Raw genomic sequence first — 19,328 nt, 5'->3', positions numbered from 1 at the left:
TGTTCTAAACATCTAATGATCTAATCATTAGGCGCACACAGTTGACAGGAAACTAGACAAATTAGAAGCAATGTCTTAATAGACTTCCACTGCCAGATAGAACTTGTTTTAGAACACACTGTCATAGTTTGTCATGTCACAAGTTCAAATCCAGATCCAGACACTACGAAAATGCTACAATTAGGAACACTATTGCCTCAACTGTTCTACAATGTTCATTGCACATTATTTTTAAACAGCAAAAACAGGTCTTAATTGTTTCTTTTCTTATGTAAATTAAACCATATATCATAGGAGGATTAAATTGTGAAAATCCATACCTGTCCGATCCTAACATGCGGAATATACGTGTGTGATCACTTATTTCTTGTACTATTTCATTATTTTTAAAGCTTCTTCCTTGCATTCCGTGTTTATGAAAAGCCAGTACACTATCCGTCAGACAAACTACAACAAAAACACATTACTGAATCTTAAAAGAACAATATACATAAACATTACGTTCACGATAACTTACCGACACTTTCGATGGGGAAGTCGAAATGAAGTTCGGCTGGCTGACGTCTACTTGACTTGAGTTTTCCTTGCAAGTTTACAACCTTTACCAGGTCTGTGGGAGAAACAAATTTTTAGTAAAATTCAATAACCATTTTTAATTGTTTGAGAGCAAGCCTACTAACTGTCATAACAAACAAGAATTGTATCCTTTTCTAGTTGCGTGACATTTATGATGTTTAAATATTCTCGTCTGGGTAGAATTGTTTCCGTTCCATCTTTGTCTTCGCCAAACCAACTGGCCGTCATGTTTAAGTTCATCATGTCTAATTTTAGATGACCACGATCGTACCTGAATGAGGATGGAAATATTAAGATACATTCTGTAACAAGAATTATACTTAGAGTAATTTTACATGTACTCACCCTTTCCTTACGTTTACACAAATCAAAGGGTACTCTAAATCTGGCGTGATGACCATTTCGAAAACATCTAACTTCGATGGCATGATGCATTCGAATTGCTAGGCCAGCCAAAATGTACAAAGATATGATAGTTACATTTATTTACATTTTAATGAGCAAAAGAAGAAAACAAGTATGCATACCTTCAACAGCATAAATTTATTTAACGGACTGTACCATTGCATTAAAAATAAACCGTGAGGGACAGCACCGCACAAGTATTTATAACCGTTATAAGGATTCCTGCCCACGCAACATCGCATACAGCCTTTGGTATCGGGTACTTTAGTGGTCGAAGCAAATTTTCTGACGATGGAAAAATTTCTGTCTAAAATTTTTAACATTACTTATGACACACTCTAGAGTTAGGATGTACCTTGGAAAGAATCTTTCGGGGATTTTGTTCATTGGGAGGGAAAACCTATTTGTTTGTTTGCTACAAAGAAGTAAGAGATCGTGCCTGTAGAGATGCTGCGTTTTACCTGGAATGAAATCAAACATGTGAGCGGACCACTCCTGATTTTAACAAATTGGAAGTGCAGAAACTAAACTCTACCTGAAACTGTCATCAGCACGTCTTTGATGACGAACATCCAGATGGTGCGACGTGGATACAACTGAAAAGACCACGAGATTAATCTTGAATTAATGTAAATGACAATTACTCACGCATCATACGTACTTGGTCCATTGAAGCATCATGTAATTCATTGAGATTAAGGATGTATATTCCCTCTTCGCAACCAAATAATATATGTTGGTCTGGATAAAATAGTAACATTGGTTTAACAATTAATTCTTACCATTGAGAAAGATGTGTTCTTACCTCTCGTTTCTGGATGTATCCAGCTTGCAGTGCAATTAATACGAAGTGGACATCCATTGAATACTTTAGAGAAGCAAGCACCCATCTAAAATGAAACAATAATCCCAAAAATATTAATTGGAAATGCACATAGAAAATTTAATTAACAAACTAGAACATGCATTAATACAATTTAGTCTATATGGTTGTTATGATTTGGTTTTTCTATCCCAATTTAAGTCTTTAGGTAACTTAAAATATATTTAGAAACAGTTGGTGAACTGAACTTTGATCTTATGACTTTAAATGCAAATTACAGTTGTTTTGGCCATTATGCAATTTAACTACAAGATCAGTCTAGGTCTCTTGGAGCAGTGATGATAGATTTTCCACTCAGTGATATGGTTTTGAGTTAGGAATTTTAATGGGCCTTGATTCTCCAGAAAGATATTGCTGCAAAATATACAGAGAATAGCAGCACAAAGTAATTTGGTCAGGATTTAATTCTGACCACATTAAAATTTGTAACTCAAACCCAAATCGCTCGTAAGAAGAGGACAAAATGTTTGGGTGTCCAATTCAAATAAAACTTCGTGAGCATGTAGTACTAAACACAAGCAGCTCCTTGTCCAAATAGTAAGACCCACTTTTCAAACATTTCTGAAAAATGGACCTCTGAAAATTGAGTGTTTAGCTTTTAAATCTTTGGAAGTTTTGATACGATGCTAGACACTGGAACTACACAATGTAGGTTCGAACTTTCTCAATTGTAATTATTTTCCCAGTCTTTTGCTTGTCCCCGGATTCTGGGATAGAATTAATTATTTTTCATTTTTTAAAGTAATTTAATACGTTCTGCAACCTCCAAAATTATATTAAAAAGCAAACATAGTCAATACTCCAATCAGTCGACCTGGTTCTTATTTAACTAATGAAAAGTTCTGCTACCAAGAATCCCTTTCTGATTCAATTGATGTAAGTGGAATTGTCTTTAATGCATTTATGAGAGACTGATGTTATGTTTTTCTTCACCTGTAGCCTGGAAGATTTCTAGTTTGTTTTCGAAATTGTAGTACTAGTACTTCTTTTGCTCTTTACTATTCTTGATTTGTCTACTTTGGATGCTTTAATAGAAACATCAAGTTTCTATTAAACGAACTGCCTGATAATTTGGCAGTTCGTTTGTCTTTAATAATCAAGTTTATGAAGAAAAACTTGATTATTAAAGAAAATACTTGCAGACTTCATACTTGTTTATATTCTTGCCCAATTTGCACAACCTGACGTTACGCAGTTATTGAAGCTACCAGGCATGGTTAAAAATTAAGACAGCATAAGCACAATAATTCCAGATATTACAGGTTCTGACAAGTAAAGAATTTTCAGAGTCCTGCCACGAATACGTTATTGACCATTTGTGACATGCCATAACGAACAAAAATTAAAAAAACTAATAAGTAGATTTAAAATTAATAAATACAAATGTATTCTGACAGTTTTTGAGTTAATTATACTTCCTATTTGGAAAATTTCCTCAACCTTAACACAAAATAAGAAAAAAATTGAACTTTTAAGAAATTTGCAGGATTTCCCAGGATGAGAAGAATTTCCCAGGTTAAAAAAACTACCAGGATCCCATTTGAGAAACCCTAGTGTAGTTACAGTGCCTAGCACAGTATCCACTTGGTTATTGCCATTTCAAGGAAAAGTGAAACTTCCAAAGATGTATAAAAGCTAAACACTCAATTTTTAGAGGCCAGTTTTTGGAAATGCTTGAGAAGTGAGTCCTATTATTTTGACAAAAAGCTGTTTGTATTTAGGGCTCTGTACTCACCAAGTTTCATTCTAATGTCTGGCCCTGTCCTTGTCAGAGTGAAAGGTTGATCACTACTGCCAAATATATAATATTTTTGGCTGTCAAGAAAATTTCAAAGCAAAACTTTGGAAAATAAAGTACAAAATTTTAATGTTATCAATTATATTTAGCCATCTTTCTTCTAATTTACAAATCTGGATTCCATCTATCAAAAAATCCTTTGAGACACCATTTTACATTATCTCGGTTCTGGAAAGTTTTTCCTTAGAGTTCTGTACAGACTGGAATATGTAAACTTCAGAGGAAGCAAAACCTGGTGAATGTAATGGGATGTTCCTTTGTTTCCCTGTTTGAATTCATTAATTAATTAATCTCTGGATAACAAGTGCATCCGTACAATAACATAGTGTACATAGTTTTAATGGAATAAGACCTCATTCATGCTTTAATACAGGCTACTTTTGAGCAATTGCTTCGATTGGACACTCGGTCTTCTAGCAATACTTGCCACAATTTATTATTTCCCAATAATTCATAATGGATAATTTCTCAGTAAACCCATCAGGCAGTCAACACTAACCTTGCTTGACTTCTTTTTATATGCCATTATTGTACTGTACAAACATCAAAGTGATTCACACAGCTTAAATTCTTTAAAATTTTTAGAAACTGTTGATGATGGAACTTGAAGGTTTTCTGCAAACTCTCATACAGTCATTCTTGGGTTATTTTTGACTAACTATCAGTGATCAAAGATCTTCCTGCTGAGATTCATCTTTATCATTTGATTTTCCACTTTTAAATTTCTTAAACCTATACTGAGCCATATTTTCTGTTATAGCATCCTCATTATAATCGTATGTAATTTCCTAGCAGCTGCATCAGCATTCTTCCCTTCATCAAACAAGAAACACAAACAATGTTAATAATGCAATTTTTTATTCTTCAACTAATATATCTTTCAAAATTACACTCAAATTATCCTAATATGACAATTTATCTGAAATTTGTTTCAAATAATCTAGAAAAAAGTTTCTGGACAACCAATTTACTGTTCTGTTGTGGGAATTTTCCTCTGAGTACTTCAGAGGCCAAAGGCCTCACAGAACAAGATGACGATTTTGGTGGTCATCTTGTTGAGGTGATGATGTGACCTTTCTAAGTAGAAAGGTTAACACACACAATATATGAGGGTTTTCTGTCTCCTAAACCCATATCTTACAGTATTTGGATTTTCTGACAACTAACATTTTCTGTGCACTTTTAATTCAATTCAACATATACAGATCTTTCTTCTTTTGTGAATCCACTGTGATGAGTACCACCTATTGGCCATGATAGAACAGTGGCTGATGCCACAGCTAAAAAGTGACATTACCTATTTCATTTATCAGCAAGATTGTATTCTGCCTCACTTCCACAGAGATTTCTTGACATGCAGTTACCAAATAGATGGATTAGTTGTTCAGGGAATGGCAATCAACAGTTCTTGTCCTGGCTTCCATGATTCCCCAACTTATTGCCATGTGACTTGTACTTGTGAGATTGTATGTGAAGGATTCTGTTTGTTCCACCAATGCAGACAAATCTGGCAGATTTGCAGGCCCGTATCACTGCCACCATTGCAATTGATAGGAGTACACCGCACCATGTATGAGATGAATAGAATACTGAGTTGATGCCTGCAGTGTAATGAGGGGGCTCACATTGAGCATTTATAAAATATGTAAGAAACTTTAAGAGATTGCATCTATGTCTGTGTATGTATCATTGTCCTATGTTTGATGCACTGTAGGTAACACTTTTTTGGAATTGGGACATCATTTAGTTACATCCTGTAATTTACTGTTCTATTTAGAATGGCTAGTGATGCTTCAGGAAAATTGAAAATATTTCTAATGAATATACTGCTCAGTGAAGGGAACCAAAAATATTGACATTTTTGTGTTTGACTTCAATTTCTAGAAGACAGAAAAGTCCATATCACAAATTTCTGAAGTTTAATGGTATGAAATGTGTGAAATTTCTAAAAGGAAGAAGAAAGAAATGTAACTTACATGAACTTTTGGAGTAGGAGGAAGACCGTTACTAACTGGTCTCTGAAAAATTGAAATTTTATTAATAAAATGCTATAATTATATTCTGCCATTTGCTATACCAAAGTAAATCTAGTATTACGGGTGGTGTGTATTTTTTCCGATCTTTTCGCCTGGGTGGAACTTCGGGTGGAACGTCATTTATTTGTTCGTCTTTGCTCTCAGGTGTCACGTGGTTCCACTCTTTCTGCCGAGAATCCGTCCTCAAGCTGACAGTGGAAGGTAATGTCCCATTTTCGTTAATGAGAGGTGAAGGAGTGCTCGGTGGAGTATTGTATTCTTCCATATTTTCATCTAAGAATAGAAGAAATTGGATGGTATGATTGTTCGTGAACAAAATTTGTGTTTTAGTATTATAAAATTAACAAAAAAAAAAAAAAAGTTGACAAAAATCTTACCTTGAGAGAGACGATTCCTTGGTTCATTACACCTAAGATTAGCATCCTCTAGATCATTGGAAGAATGGCCATTTTCTTTAATAACAGATTCCTTTTTTAAGGCTGAATTTCTGTCTAAATTCTTCTATGCAAAAATAATGGAAATTAAAAGTTGTAAGAGTAATTAAATTCATCTAAAGAAAGAATACCTAATTTAAAGAAAGCATTTCAATAACAAAATACTGGAATATTTTTGTAATTGTTCTGGTAACAGTCTGTGCTTAATTATGCCACTGACACTAGTGCATGTTCAAATTTTACATTAAAAAAAATTGAATAATACTAAATTAAAAGCAATGAAGTGAAATGAAAGCACATTAAACAGGGAAGGAAAGGAATCACATGCCAGATTGTTGTGAATACAAGACTCTAATGTTAATTTACATTCCTCTTCAAGCCAAATTGTTTATAATCCAAACTCTGGATGGTTGAGTTATTTGTGTAGCACATGGACGTGTTGACATCATATGGAATAAAATTATTCAAGTATTAATTATTTTTTTAAAATTACATTTTTCAATTTTTGGCTGCAGGACCAACCGTGATCACAATATCTAGAAGTTTCATGAGCAGATCAATGGTCATACACTTGAGACCTAGTTGCAACATACCATAGTTACAAAGTGACCAGTGAAATTCTAGGTTACGATTGACATTAAATTGCATGATTAGAAAAATGACTAAATCATTTGATGAAAAGAGAAATCTTTAATTTAATTTTAAAGGATGGCACTATTTAATGACAAAGAAAATCCACTGGCATTCATGATTGTGAATCAATTCTATTAAATTAGAATCATGATGAATTAATTTTCTGCCATCTTAAATAGTTAAAATAATGTAAACAAGATATTTTCATTCATAAAGCTTCTTGTCCTTTTTTCCCTTGTTTTAATCTTTTATAGCTACTTTTTGACTATCTGGAAGATATTTGTTCATTGTTCACTTGAAATTGATCATATCAATTTCAAGTGCACAGACAAACTTTTTATCATCATCTATGTGAACATAAAATTGCTATAATGGACTTATTGTAAAGGAAAAATAGGCTTTAATCAAACAAAATATGCATTTCGGGTATTGTACTCCTCTCTAGTTCTGTTTACAGCACATCTGAAATGCATTAAAGCCTATTTTTTACACCATATTGCCATTTTTCCTGTATGATAAGTCAATTATAGCAATTTTATGCTCACGTAGAAGACATTAATACAACCAGGACAAGAAGCTTTTAAATCAACAGACTTTTTGTTTTCAGTTATGGTTACACTCACACAGTATTTGGAGGGGTTTTCTATTCAATGTAAACAGTCATAGTTTTAGCAGCTGCAGTTGTAGTTGCCTGTCTGGTTGAAAATTGCAATTTGAATCATAACTCTACAGAACAAGTTTGGACCATTCAACACCTTTAATATGTTTTGTTCAACTCAAACTTAATGGCACTTGAGAATACAAATTGATAACATAAATTTTCAATTTTAAAATAAAATTAAAAATTTATCGATATTTTGTTATTGAATAGTTCACAGAATAAAAATTAAAGTAATACTATCTCAGAAAACATTTCCTTCATTCTTTTTTTTACTATTAAAAGAATGAATGCAAAATATTGATATCTGAATTTTGCTCTTCCTCCTCGTCCAAACTTATCAGTTTACTATTACTGATATGTCCCCGAATCTTCAGGAGGATTTCTTACTGAACTAACAAGTAACTGAAATTTTTAAGTCAAAAATCGGAGTGCTATAGTGTTTTATTACAGCAGACAAGAGATTTTGCAAATTAACACAATCTAGTAGGAATAATTTGAGATTAATGAGACTATATACTGTAGAAATATTATCCAAACAATCTGGTATTTTCCATAATCATACTGAATCTTTGACAGAATTTTAAAATACTTTTAAGTAAAAGATATTATTCAAGTTAAAAATGTTAAAGTATCTTTTATGTCATATGATGTAAAGATGGATTTATTAATTGTATTCATGGTCTAAAATACAAAAACATGATGTTTTCCTGATATAAAAAGAAAAGAAAACCATTACAAATGACAATATTTGGTGAATTTTACAATAGAAAAATGTAAACAGCCATAAATTCCAGCAAAAATTCTTTAATAATGAACGTTTTTGATCTGATTTGAAGGCCTTCATCAGACTACGTAACTTTAAATTTGTGCACCGTATGCCATCTATAGATGTTCTGTGAATGACTTGAGCAAGAACACAAGGTATTTATTCATAAGTTGCCTGATAAAGGGATTTGAATAAGGTAAAAAAAAATGTTCATTATTGAAGAATTTATGCTGGAATTAATGGTTATCCAGTTTCTTTATTTCATTTTTGGATTTTACAATAATAATTTATCAGTTATATACTACTTTTATAAGAAAATTATAATTTAAAGGAATAAATTCTATTTAAAGAAATTACTCCAATAAAACATAATTTTCTTATAATTTGAGCTTCAGAAATTTCTCTTTGTTTTATTACAGATAATTCAAATAGCATTAATTTTGATTTTTCTGCCTGTTGTAACTAGTTATAGTAAAAACATAAATTTATATTGTTCTCCGAATTTTGACTTGTATACAAAAATTATAAATATAGTAATAATAATGAACAAAAAGAATATTTATTAATTTAATGAAATATTAGAGCAATTATGATAAACTTTCTGAATTAAAAACTAACAAATACAGATTGGATCAAACCACAGATTTGAATCTTAAAGCAGTGCCAACTGGGGACACACCCATGCCCTTGACACAGTATTAACCATTGATGGTTATACATATATACTGAAAGAGAGAGATCAGACCAAAGGTCTGGGTAGTGTAACTGGCAATGCATCTGCACTGTAAGCAGGAGTTGCGGGTTCGAGTCCTGCTTTGAGACAATTCTTTTCTTTCAGTTTATTCTACATTAATTAATTAAATATTATAATTATTAGGTGCCATCTCATATTAAATTTAACGCCCCTCTCTAGTGCCAAATTTATTTATAATTCATAATTAATATTTCCAAATTACAGCCCAATTATTTACAGCAATCATGGGTGTCTATTTGCTAAGCATCAGGTTTTGGTAGATGTTTATATCTCTAATTATTAGATAAATGCCAATTTATAAGATGATTGGACACATCTTCTATACTTTGGAAAGAGAAATAGCTTGATTATTTTGTAGTTCCAGAGTTAAGACATGTTTAGCTTCATGTAGAGATTAGCAAATTCAAAATACAGTAGAGCTAACTTGGACTTATGCTACTTTTAATAAATGAAAACTTCATTAAAACGGATGGTAGCAACCATTTCAGATTAAAAGAGTATCACAACATGCTTCCTTTACGTGCTCATCATAGACAAGAGGTGTGCAGTTAGAGAGGGGCTAGTAACTTATGCCCACATTCTGACAGTTACTGGCTCTTTGTTTGCTCGGTACATTCACTGCAAAACTTTTATGAATTATAAGAAAAGTAGTGTATTGCATTTTCTGGTTTACCTCAGATAACACAGAGCTTGGTTAATTGGAACTCAGATAACCACGATTCTACTGTAGAACAATGAAAATAACATGTTTCTGGATTTACTTGTTTAATTTTGACTATGTAAGCCTTCAGTTATGGTAAATAAAAACAAACATGATGAAGCAAGCAATGCAGCTTGAACAGTCAGTAAGATTGGATAATTGCTAACTTTTTCAACATGGTCAACATCCGTTCACACTTGAAGATAGCCCATTAATTGGGATAACAGTCCATCCATTTTTATATGACTATACATAAAATCAATATCTTTATTGTGCCAAAACTGAAAAGGCAAAGTTTCAAAATAAAAGCAGAATATTCTATAATACATAAGGATAGATTATAAAATGATTTTATACTTCTTCAAACATTATATTGAGAATTTGAGTTTTTCTAATGATTACCAAATAATAATAAACAAATTTCTGATTTTATCAAATTTAATGATCTAAATATTTGCTTCTAATAGAATATACAACAGATTCCCAATGTTAACATCTAACTGGTTTGATGAAAGCTAAGTAAACCATAGTACAGTGGTACCTTGGTATACGTCTGCTTTAGAATACGTCCTGTTTAGACGAAACAAATTTTGCTCGGTATACACGCCATCTATGAACAAGTAGCACTATCAGTGTACTAGACTACACTAGATGTTCACGGTGCCACAGTTTATAACTTTGTTAAATTTCTTCTGATTTTAATTTGTAAGTAAAATTTTATTATTTTTATTAATCATGAATTGCAAAAAGGCAAGTGAAAAGCAACAGAAAACTAAAAAAAAATGACTAGAATCGCAATGGAACTGAAAAAAGAGGTGGTTGAGGAATATGAAGGTGGCATGCGTGTTCGAGATTTAACTGTTGCATACCATATTCTGAGAACGACGATATCGACATCGTGAAAAATAAAGACATTATTAAATCTGCTAATGTTGCAAAAGGAGTTAAATCAATTTCTAAACAGAGATCGAAAACATTAGATTATGTTGAGAAATTACTTTTGCTTAGATAACTGAAAAACAATGTGCTGGCGATATCCTATCGGAAGCAATTATTTGTGAGAAAGCTAAAAAGATACATGTTGATCTCATGAAAAATCAAGCCAGAACTAACCAGGAAAGCGAGGTGTTTAAAACCATCCATATTTTTTTTTGCATGAGAACGGATTAATCATTTTTACATTACTTCTTATGGGAAAGGTTGGTTTGGTATACATCATATTCGGTATAAGTCCAAACATTAGGAATGGATTAAGGTCAAATACCAAAGTTCCACTGTAATTCCCATAAGCTCAATGTTATAAATTGATGCCATGTTCCTGAAATATAGTTTGAATTTTACTGAAAAAGCCTATAACAAAAACTACAGCATTCCATACAGTTGTAGCAGAAAACCAACAACAAATGTAAAGGTGAGAAGTTGTTGTGGGAATCTATAATATTCAAAAATAATCAAGAATTTCGTACTGAATTTTGATAACAGAAAACATTGTCAAGTCAAAATGACAAAAATGTGTAATAAAAATAGAGCAAATTGTAGAACATTTGCTTTACTTTCATGTAAAGTATTGTTAGCAGAGAAATGTAAGCATAACTTCACTTTCGGGAGAGGTGAAATTTTGATTCAATTTTATTTTTTATGAGAAACGAAAATAGTTAGTTATACTCACTTGACTATTTGATTCTTTTTCTGATCTTTCTAATGGCAGTGTAGCTCTGAAAAATTAAATAATTTATACATTAATTATCATAAATGTAACATTTTTTTAATATATATTATCAAAACTTCTACTTAAACTCATTTGCTATTACATTAATGATATTGTTTCACATCTCTCTCTTTACACAAGAGATTGATATCATGCATTGCTTCCAAGAGAATATAAAACTGACATGTTTAAATAAGAATATTTTATTCTGACAGCTTTATCAAATATAAAATTTCCAGAGTAATAAATTCAGACTGTAATGAACTAATTTTATATTTAATAAATAGGTAAATGTTATTGTAATGGGTTGTCTTAATAGCATTTTGACATACTTTATGAATTTTAGAAGTCTCTCTTGCTCTCATATAATTTTATAATATAATATAATATAATAAAACTCAATATCACTAAGCATCTGCTATTTTAAAAGCAGCAAACGAAGAGAATAATGTAGAGACTTAAATTTTTTATTATTCATATCCTTGATTAAAATGAAGTTAACAAGAATGTGTTAAAATAAATACAATAATAATAAAAAAATCATCAAGAGCTGTAACACACATATGGTATACTCAATTATCCAGAAGTAGATTAACCAGTGGAAAAAAAATGCCTGAAGAGTCATTAAGTTATCACAAATTGTTTTATGACCTATCGGCTTTGCAGGTAAGGGGAGGGAAAACAATACTTTGCTGAAGTGTCCGGCTTATTATAAATGAATGCATGAAGTAGTCATACATACTGTTTTCTTCACATTTCTTTTAAATTTCACCAGTTTCATTTACTGGGTCTATATTCAGTTAGGATTTAAGCAGTGCAGAATTAACTGGAATTTTTATTAACTATGATGACATTTTCCCCAATTTATTACAGATAATCGAGAATTTACAATTTATAAATTCTTATAAAGATCTTTTTGTTGCTCTTCATGCCTTTTAAATTAAAGGCACAATCATTTTGCCAGAAAATTACACTTTTACATTGGTTTGATATCATTCCTATGGTTTTTTGTAATGGAAAGTTATAAAATGATATCAGATTGATGTAAAAGTTTATCATTGGATTTGGTGTAATTCAATTCAGGTAAGACTTTATAAGACAAAACTAATTCCTTTGCATATGTAGACTAATGTACACGTATACAAAGAAAAATAGTTTAAAAAATTGTCTCTTTTCTTTTTTGTTATTTCCACCTTGTGGGCAATAAGGACTTTTACTTATACTGATCATTGGTTTGGACAGTCCTATAATGAAGATGCCAGATGGCAAGGGATGGAGTCTGACATATCTGAAACTGATCACCCTGGGTTTTTTGATTGTCCAGATTTGATCCCTAGTCTGCAGAGCAGTAGCCTTATGTATTAAAAATCTCGGTCACCTGTTGACTCTATTCTTATTCTGGAAAAGGTTTGGTTTTGGTTTGACAAGTTATTACAATGTAACGCATCGACAATCTGCCAAGGGGATGCTTCTCTAGAGGACTTACTATGGGAAACGTCCTATTTTGAGGAGTTAGGTATATGAAGAAAACCCAGAAAATTTCATGCAGCCTTATCAGTCAGGTGCAAACCCATGACCAACTATAAGTGTTTGGTGGTTTTATCCACTCGACTACTAAATTCTGGGAAAGACTACAGCCATTTGAAAATCTAAAGATTTTGACTTTGTATGACTTTTTACATAAAAAGTGTTTTTAAATTAACAAAAAACTGAAAGCTGCATGTTTTTATATATTAACCTTTGACCTCTAACTAAAAAAAATTTTTAAACGGCACTAATCTATAAAAAGAAAGAAAGTTCTTGTGAATACATAATAAGTTCCTTTTAAAATAATTTGCATTTTATACTTAATCACTTGTTTATATAATAAAATTATAGATATTTTATTAATAGCTAATAGATTTACATACTCACTGTTGAGTAAATTGAAGATCTCTGTCAAATTCTGTTAAACTTGTTTGATGACCCCTTAAAAATTTAAATATTTATAGATTAGTCATTTTAGTTCTTAACATTAAGTTCATTGAAATCTAGATCAGAGTTTCTCAAACAGAGATCTTATAGATTCCTTGGAGAATGTTTGCAACTCCTCAGGATCTGCTAACAAATGAATGCTCCAAGGAATTCATAAATATTTTTATTTCAAAAATAGAAAAATTGAATATAAAAACTAATGAAAACATTTATATAAAGCCATTCAAGCAATTTATTATAAATTATATTAAAACTTTACACAGCTCAGTAGTCCCCGAATTTTTTGCATGTATAATTTACTTGCATGCGAAGAATTCTGGGGACTTTTCAAGAAAATATATCTTTCTGCATCAATTATTTTGCAGAGATTAAAATAAGTAAAATAATCTCAAGGTGCAAGATTGAGAGACTGTGTGGCTTAAAACATTGCATCTGATAATTTTTTCTCCATGATCTTTTTCACCACACATTAACACAAACTATCCATTTTTTGTCATTAGTTTTTGCCATTAGTTTCTTCAAAGGAATTCATCTAATTACATTACAGTGAATCAGATTTCTCTTGTTCAACTGATGTGGTATTCAAACATCATAGCATGATAAGGAATTGTCCATAAATTATGTAATACTATTTTAATATTTTCTCTACTATGGGATGGTAGTAGAAAAAATATGGAGTGTTACAGGAGTTATCCCACCTCATGTAACACTCCATATTGCTATCATACCCATTTCCAAAATTACATAACATATTCCGAATCAATCTTGTATACTATGGAATAATATACAACACAGGGTACCAAATATTTTATTAATTACATGTATAATGTACAAAGCAGTGACATAAACAGTGTAATACACTATGCAACAATTCAGAACAAAAACGAATCATTTTAATCAAAGGTCTCAACTCTATGTAACATTTTTGTAAACATCCCCAGCCCTTGTAATCTATTGTAATGATCACCTGCATACCCACCTGTTACATAATTTATGGACATCTCCTAAGCTGTGTAAATAGCCAATAACTGATTCTCAAGCATTACTAAGAAACAAATAAACTTAATATCAATAATCACAGAAGGTCTGTTGATGTGGGTGGTTTAGGTTTTGTATGCCCTGTGAAAAATGTCAGTATACTGACAGTCTACTAACTTATATGTCAGCACATAAATTAGTGTTACTTATATTTTTCTGCTACTACAGTGTGTTTCTCTTTGTGATGAAACAATTCTAACATAGAAAGAAAGTGTTTCTAGAGCTATGTCAAATGAAATGTTTTAATTATTTTGTATGATAAGTGAAATCCTGAAGTTTTCTAGACACTATTTGTATGTATGAGCACCACACAAACATGCTTTGGATTTGTTTCCTGATAAAGCAGCCTTGATACAGCTACATAAGAAAACCAATGACACAATCTGTTTCATTTGAAATGGATGTCGTTGGCTTGCTTATACAGCTATATTAAAGCAGCTTTACCAGATGACACATTCTTTAAAATTTTAATCTCTACTTAAATACTATATTAAAACACTTAAAAATATATATAAATCATTTTTGATGATTTATATATATTTTTAATACCTTTTCATTTTAAATCATAATTCAGATGTTTTTATTTGAAATAATGTCAAAATTGTAATTAAATTATTAAGAATCAGTGTCTAAACTATGATTCTGTAGATTCCATATATTGAGATCTTTAAAGTGTCAATGCTTGCATACAAGTTTTTGCATGTTGCAGAGTGCATAATAGTATCAAAAATGTATTGAATATAAATGAATCTCTATTCTTATACGTCTTAAAAGAATAAGATATTTTCTCCAAAAATAATGAAGTTCATTAACCACTTATTTTTTCTGTATAATAATCTTCAAGTAACAGTAAAAAGAAAATTAACTGTGATTGTGTTTCTGGGCTAATTCTGCAGGAAAAAAACACATAAAGTTGTAAATTATATAGAATTTTATGCTAAAACAGATTAAAATCTTATTCAATTTTGATTTAATTGGACTAATATCAAATTCCATATAATTCACAAAACTGCAAAAATACAAACTTTTATTACTTGAACAAAACATATTTAAATCAGTAAATTTCTGTTTAAGCATGTTTATTACAAACAAAATAAAATAATAATTTTAATAGTAATAAAAAGCAAGTTATAAAAAATGTAAGCTTTATTACAATAAATTATATTACAAATGAAAAAACAAAAAACTTTAACTGATGTTTATAACTGAAAATTTATGGAAACAAACATAGAAAAAGTCCATTTTAGTAGTCTTTATTGCATTTTTCTTACTTCTAATATTAAAATAAAATATAAAACAAGCAAATGTTTACCAGAAGTAACTGTTAATGTCTTAAATTCGAGCACTGGCAAATAAAAGCAGGTTAATTTCTGTAAGCTGCTAATGTTTGGTCAAGTTGTTTGTCTGATTAATTAAGACTTGTATGTGACTGAGAAGCAACTTAACAGTAAATTAAAATTAATCCAGAGGATAGAGTGGGAACAGGAGAGAAAGATCATGCAAACCCATACCTTTGAAGTAATTCTTCATCTACAATCTCAAGAAGACTTCTTAAGGCATCACAAAACAGTGCTTCACTCCCACCAGCTACATTAACTCTAAAGATGAAGTTAAATAGTAACTAATTTCATGCTGAATTCTTATATATTAATTGGGATTAATGAACATTTAATAAAAAATTTAATTAAACCAATTACATTTCAAATACTCATGCTTTCACACACCATACCATATTAAGCTGAAGATGGCAAAGGTTAGCATAAATTATTTATAGCAACAGCCAAGAATCAATTTAAACCGTGAATGTAATTTAGTAAAATAAAAGGAAAAAAATAATTAATTAATACTTCAAACAGTGTTAGCAGAATGGATAAAATAAAGAGTAAGCTTAAAGATATTTTTCGAATCATTATAAACAGTTAACACTTTGGCATGTGCATCAAGCAGTTAATGTTTAATCTTACCTCCGACGAAGCCTGTAGTTGAACAAGTAATGGAAATAAAGCAAAAAACTCTGTTACTACAGAGTACTTAATACTGACATATTAAAGTGAAATAACTAATTTCTAATGATTTGATAAAGATTATTGGATTATTTTACATTTAGTTGGCATTTAAAAAATGTATAAACTGAAAGAAAAAATCATTTTGATGCTCTTAAGAATGGCAACATTGAGATGAACAGTGAAAAGTAATGGCAGGCTGAAACGTTTCCATCAATCGTCAAAGTCAAACTAGATAGTCACTTAAACCTCTCATTCTCGAAGTTGGATTGCTTAAACCAAGTCACAAATGAACTATGGATTATCTATGCTGTCTTCTTCTTATTCCGTAAATATCACTTTAGCTAATGATAGAATATGTGCCAAAATATTTTGCCTATCCAGTAATCTATTGTGAGAGATTTGTGATGCATGAAAATATTCTCTTTTCTGGTTAAACAGTATAGAATTGCATTTTGTAAAAATTACTAGGCCAGTCTGTTCATCATCTGGTGTGATCAGTAGATTGGCAAAGGATGGTCCTTGGCCCATATTTACAGAACCACTGGTCTAAATCAGTCATTGACACTGACTATTGTCTTAATTTTGACATCCATGTGAATCAGCTTTTAGTTCAATTAATTTCTCTTAAAACTTTTCTATAAAATAAAATTTAACTAAATGCAAAGTTAAATAATTTCATTCCACAGAATTTAGTTTATTTTGTTATAAAAATGTCATCATCTAAATATATAAAATTACTTGTCCTGACTGATTAATTGATTCATCATTGCCCAGAGCAAACCGCTGAACCTAAAGTGGTGAAATTTGGTACACAGTTAGGGTACGTCATGAAAACACACACTAAGAAGGGATTTTTCGAAATTCTCCCCGTGGGGGAGAGGGAGAGCATTAAGGCTTAGCCTGAAGAACAGCTACTGTACTATTCTAGATGTGACTTTTTGTTTTCAACTACGTTTAGTCTTCATTGGGTACTTAGGTGTATTAAAATGGTAACATTTCAGACATTGTTTTAAATATTTTCATATATTTCGATTTTTTAACCAAATGTTTGAACCGTTTTAAATTTTAATTTGTTATTGCATATTGATTCAATTATAGAACAATTGTAAATGTTCCAGAAAATTGATCAAATAGAAAACAGTTCGTTTGATTCTCGGCAATTCTCATCATTCTCAGCGACAGGCGTTATATAACAATTACTATGGTTGTTGAAATACTGAGTATAAATGGTGTTTGCTTGCAAAATCCACATAGGCAAAGTCGCAGGTAAGAGCTAGTGTAATAATAAACTTGCAATCGCATACCATTCAATTTTAGAATATGAATTATTATTATTACTAATGTGAAAAAAATTTTTAAATTGTTATGAATTTATAATAAATACTGTTCTGCTTATAAACATCAAGGCCAAAATATGTTTAAGTATAATATATATTTTAAGTTTTTACAAGATTTTACTTTCTTAGATCTGATTCTTCGACATTAAAAGCAACTTCAGTTGAAACCATTTTCCAAAGCAGAACAATCAATAATTTTTCATGAAATAATGCTACATTTATAAATTAAATTTTTTGCTTATGTATAATAAATACATCTAAATCAATAGTTATTTCAAATAACAAACAAGCAGCCAGATAGTAATTATTTAGCCTTACAGTTCAATAAGCAAAGTAATTTGGTAGGAAGCAGGCAACCAGGCTGCCATCTCGTTAAATATAATAATTATAAGTTACTTTAATTTTAGAATATTCTGGAATAAAAGACAGATGCAGAGCAGGATTCAAACCACAACTCCTGCTTATCTCAAATCTTTTCTTCCAGAATATTCTAAAGTTAAATTCATTTTATTTATAATTATTATACTTAATAGGAGATGGCGGTCTGTCTCTTGCCAAAATGCTTAATAATTATTTAGCTTTACAGCCCAATACAGAATCCAGCTGTTTGTTTGGTATTTGAAATTTTATTTATAACCAAACAATATTAGCTTAAAAATTATGATAATTCACAACATTTAACTAAAAACTGTTTGCAAAAATCCAATAATCTTTACATAGGGCTGGAAATATTAAAACTTATTTTTTTAAATATATAATTAATATTTATAAGAGTTTTATTAATTAATAAATATTAAGTTTTAAAAGCAAATTTATAGATGATAAACAAAAATACTTACTTTCTTATAACTTCTGCTTCTGTATCTTGTTCCATCCAAGCTGTCGGTAGATCATAATTATCCTCCGTAACAGTATCCTATAAAACAATCAGATTTTAAAATTTGTTTAAATACAAAATGTTATATAATCCTAAATTATAAAAACTTACTTCTGAAATACCCCAAGCTTGAGAAATATCACACTGACCTGGTCCCTTTAAAGCACATGAAAGAAGTTTACCATTGCATCGATATGCATAATTTAATTTTAATATAGATTATAATCTTTATACCTGTTCATTTGCTGTAGACAGTTCTGTTAACAATGGTGGATCAAAATTCACACTTTCCACTTTAAATAAAAAACAACAAAGTTATTATTTCTGAGAGAATTTGTTGCAAAATTAACATTACAAGTACTCATTTATGCATGTTTAATAAGAGATACTTAATTCAAATTTTATTTTTAACTACAGTTGTCCCTCTATAGTCCGACGTTTTTTCATCCGACATGCTCAGTAGTCCGACGCACCTCTCGTCAAGGTACCCGTCCCCGTTACGTGTCTGCTTGAACAGAAGCATGTCGCGATGTGAATCTCCCCATCCAATTCTTACTCGATGACACACATTTCGTGTGTTTTATGTGAGCAGTTCTGTTCGAACAGTTGGAGTAGAGAATATTGTAAGTTACTGCTAGCAAAACAATGCGAAATATGTAATTATTTTCGGTAATCCGGACACTTTTGGTAATCTGACACACCTTTGGTCCCATACCTGTCGGATTATCAAGGGACAACTGTA

At 30.8% G+C, this 19,328-nt stretch overlaps 1 protein-coding gene across 7 annotated transcripts in view; it reads right to left on the bottom strand.

Moving 5' to 3' along the window:
- LOC111640894 (mitogen-activated protein kinase kinase kinase kinase 5-like) overlaps positions 1-19,328 on the bottom strand; it is a 73,296-nt gene that overhangs the window by 1,286 nt on the left and 52,682 nt on the right. For 2 of the 7 annotated variants that reach the window (XM_023386983.1, XM_023386979.1), the window contains 19 exons: positions 18,821-18,879; positions 18,698-18,742; positions 18,549-18,625; positions 16,331-16,342; positions 15,878-15,964; positions 13,269-13,322; positions 11,316-11,361; positions 6,076-6,199; positions 5,760-5,971; positions 5,639-5,680; positions 1,787-1,871; positions 1,643-1,722; positions 1,517-1,577; positions 1,337-1,442; positions 1,104-1,266; positions 922-1,019; positions 681-847; positions 518-610; positions 321-447 (listed from right to left, as the gene is read on the bottom strand). In XM_023386983.1, coding sequence (XP_023242751.1) covers positions 321-447; positions 518-610; positions 681-847; positions 922-1,019; positions 1,104-1,266; positions 1,337-1,442; positions 1,517-1,577; positions 1,643-1,722; positions 1,787-1,871; positions 5,639-5,680; positions 5,760-5,971; positions 6,076-6,199; positions 11,316-11,361; positions 13,269-13,322; positions 15,878-15,964; positions 16,331-16,342; positions 18,549-18,625; positions 18,698-18,742; positions 18,821-18,879 — 1,738 coding nt within the window. The remainder of the gene's footprint in view (positions 1-320; positions 448-517; positions 611-680; positions 848-921; positions 1,020-1,103; positions 1,267-1,336; positions 1,443-1,516; positions 1,578-1,642; positions 1,723-1,786; positions 1,872-5,638; positions 5,681-5,759; positions 5,972-6,075; positions 6,200-11,315; positions 11,362-13,268; positions 13,323-15,877; positions 15,965-16,330; positions 16,343-18,548; positions 18,626-18,697; positions 18,743-18,820; positions 18,880-19,328) is intronic. The other 5 variants (XM_023386980.1, XM_023386982.1, XM_023386977.1 and 2 more) reach the window with 4 other exon arrangements.

Source organism: Centruroides sculpturatus, unplaced genomic scaffold (genome assembly GCF_000671375.1).
Source record: "Centruroides sculpturatus isolate CEXI.00-Female unplaced genomic scaffold, Cexi_2.0 scaffold1467, whole genome shotgun sequence".
Classification (NCBI taxonomy): Eukaryota; Metazoa; Arthropoda; class Arachnida; order Scorpiones; family Buthidae; genus Centruroides; species Centruroides sculpturatus.
Note: the sequence above shows the minus strand (reverse complement) of the source record. Positions and strands in the feature narration are given on the sequence as shown.